This window comes from Fulmarus glacialis, unplaced genomic scaffold, assembly GCF_000690835.1.
Source record: "Fulmarus glacialis isolate BGI_N327 unplaced genomic scaffold, ASM69083v1 scaffold20296, whole genome shotgun sequence".
In the NCBI taxonomy this organism is placed as follows: domain Eukaryota; kingdom Metazoa; phylum Chordata; class Aves; order Procellariiformes; family Procellariidae; genus Fulmarus; species Fulmarus glacialis.
In genome coordinates this window covers 771-2,165 of record NW_009220252.1, presented here as the reverse complement: position 1 = coordinate 2,165, position 1,395 = coordinate 771, and the positions used below count along the sequence as shown (strand labels likewise).

At 61.7% G+C, this 1,395-nt stretch overlaps 1 protein-coding gene across 1 annotated transcript; it reads left to right on the top strand.

Annotated features, from left to right (window-relative positions):
• Positions 1–408: 408 nt before the first annotated feature.
• LOC104078885 (ORM1-like protein 2) lies at positions 409–1,390 on the top strand (the record flags this gene model as incomplete). The annotated part of the gene is made up of 3 exons (XM_009580701.1): positions 409–582; positions 859–1,010; positions 1,249–1,390. Coding segments are annotated over exons 1-3 (468 nt in total), but the record flags the coding sequence as incomplete, so codon positions are not given.
• Positions 1,391–1,395: the final 5 nt, after the last annotated feature.

Here is a 1,395-nt window from a genome sequence, read left to right as displayed (position 1 = left end):
AGGGGAGGGATCTGCGGTCGTTTCCCGGCCCCACGCGTGCCTTAGGGCCGGGGAGTGTTCTGCCTCCCTGCCCGGTGGGGAAGCAGCACGGGACGAGCGCCGAGGAGAGGGGAGCCCCGTTACAGGGCGGTTGTTCCTTTGTTCCAGCGTTCCTGGTGATGAGCTCCTTTCTTTTCTCCTTGCCCTTGTGTTCCTGTCCTTAAGGCTGAGATGCAGCATCGCTAACGAGGGAGCTGGCGTCGGAGGTACGTTCAGGTTAAGCACTTTGGGAAGGCCGGGGTGAGAGGTGCTGCAGGAAGATGGTGGATCTGGGGCTACGCCAGGAGCCCTGACTGGGTTCAGAATTGCAGAGATTTGAGAAAACCTCTCTGAGAAGACCTCTGGAAGCCTCTGTTTGTCAGCTCCAGGATGAATGTCGGCGTGGCGCACAGTGAGGTGAACCCCAACACACGGGTGATGAACAGCCGGGGGATCTGGCTGGCGTATGTCATCTCCGTGGGAGTCCTCCACATCGTTCTCCTCAGCATCCCGTTCTTCAGCATTCCTGTGGTCTGGACGCTCACCAACGTCATACACAACCTGGTTAGTCAAAGCTCGACCCGCTTTTCTCCCAGGGCTGGAGAACACGCAGGCTGGCCTTCGCTGGCTACGGATCCATGTCCCCGGGCTACAAGGAGGCCCCTGGCTCCTGCAGGGCACCGAGGGAAGGGCTGGGGGGCTGGTGCTGCGGGGGAGCTGTAGCTAATGAAAGGTCATTAGCTCAGGAAACAGCTGTGACAAGGGACGAAGCACATTTCTGTCCCAGCAGCAGATTGTCCCGGGCTTGCTTTACATCTTCTCTCCCCTTGAAACCTGCAGGTCATGTACTTGCTGCTGCACATGGTGAAGGGGACCCCCTTTGAGACCCCAGACCAGGGCAAGGATCGCCTCCTCACGCACTGGGAGCAGATAGACTACGGGACGCAGTGCACCTCGTCGCGCAAGTTCCTCAGCATCTCCCCGGTAGTGCTGTGAGTGCCGCTGAACGAGGCGGGAAGGCGCCGGGGGGGCTCAGGAGGGTCTCTAGGGCGGGCGGTGGGACCGCTGTTGGCACAGCTGCCCTGGCACGGGTGGGTCCCGGGGCTGGAGAGGGTTCCCCAGCTGCAAGGTGCTGTTTTGTACGGAAGGCACCCGAAATCCCCCCAGCGCGGGTGGAGAGGAGGGTGGGAGCGGCCCGGAGCTCAGCCGGGGCCTCCCTCTCTCCCCCAGGTACCTCCTCACCAGCTTTTACACCAAATACGACCCCGCACACTTCGTCATCAACACGGCCTCCCTGCTCAGCGTCCTTCTGCCCAAGCTGCCCCAGTTCCACGGCGTGCGGGGCTTCAGCATCAACAAGTACTGCGGCCCGGCGCT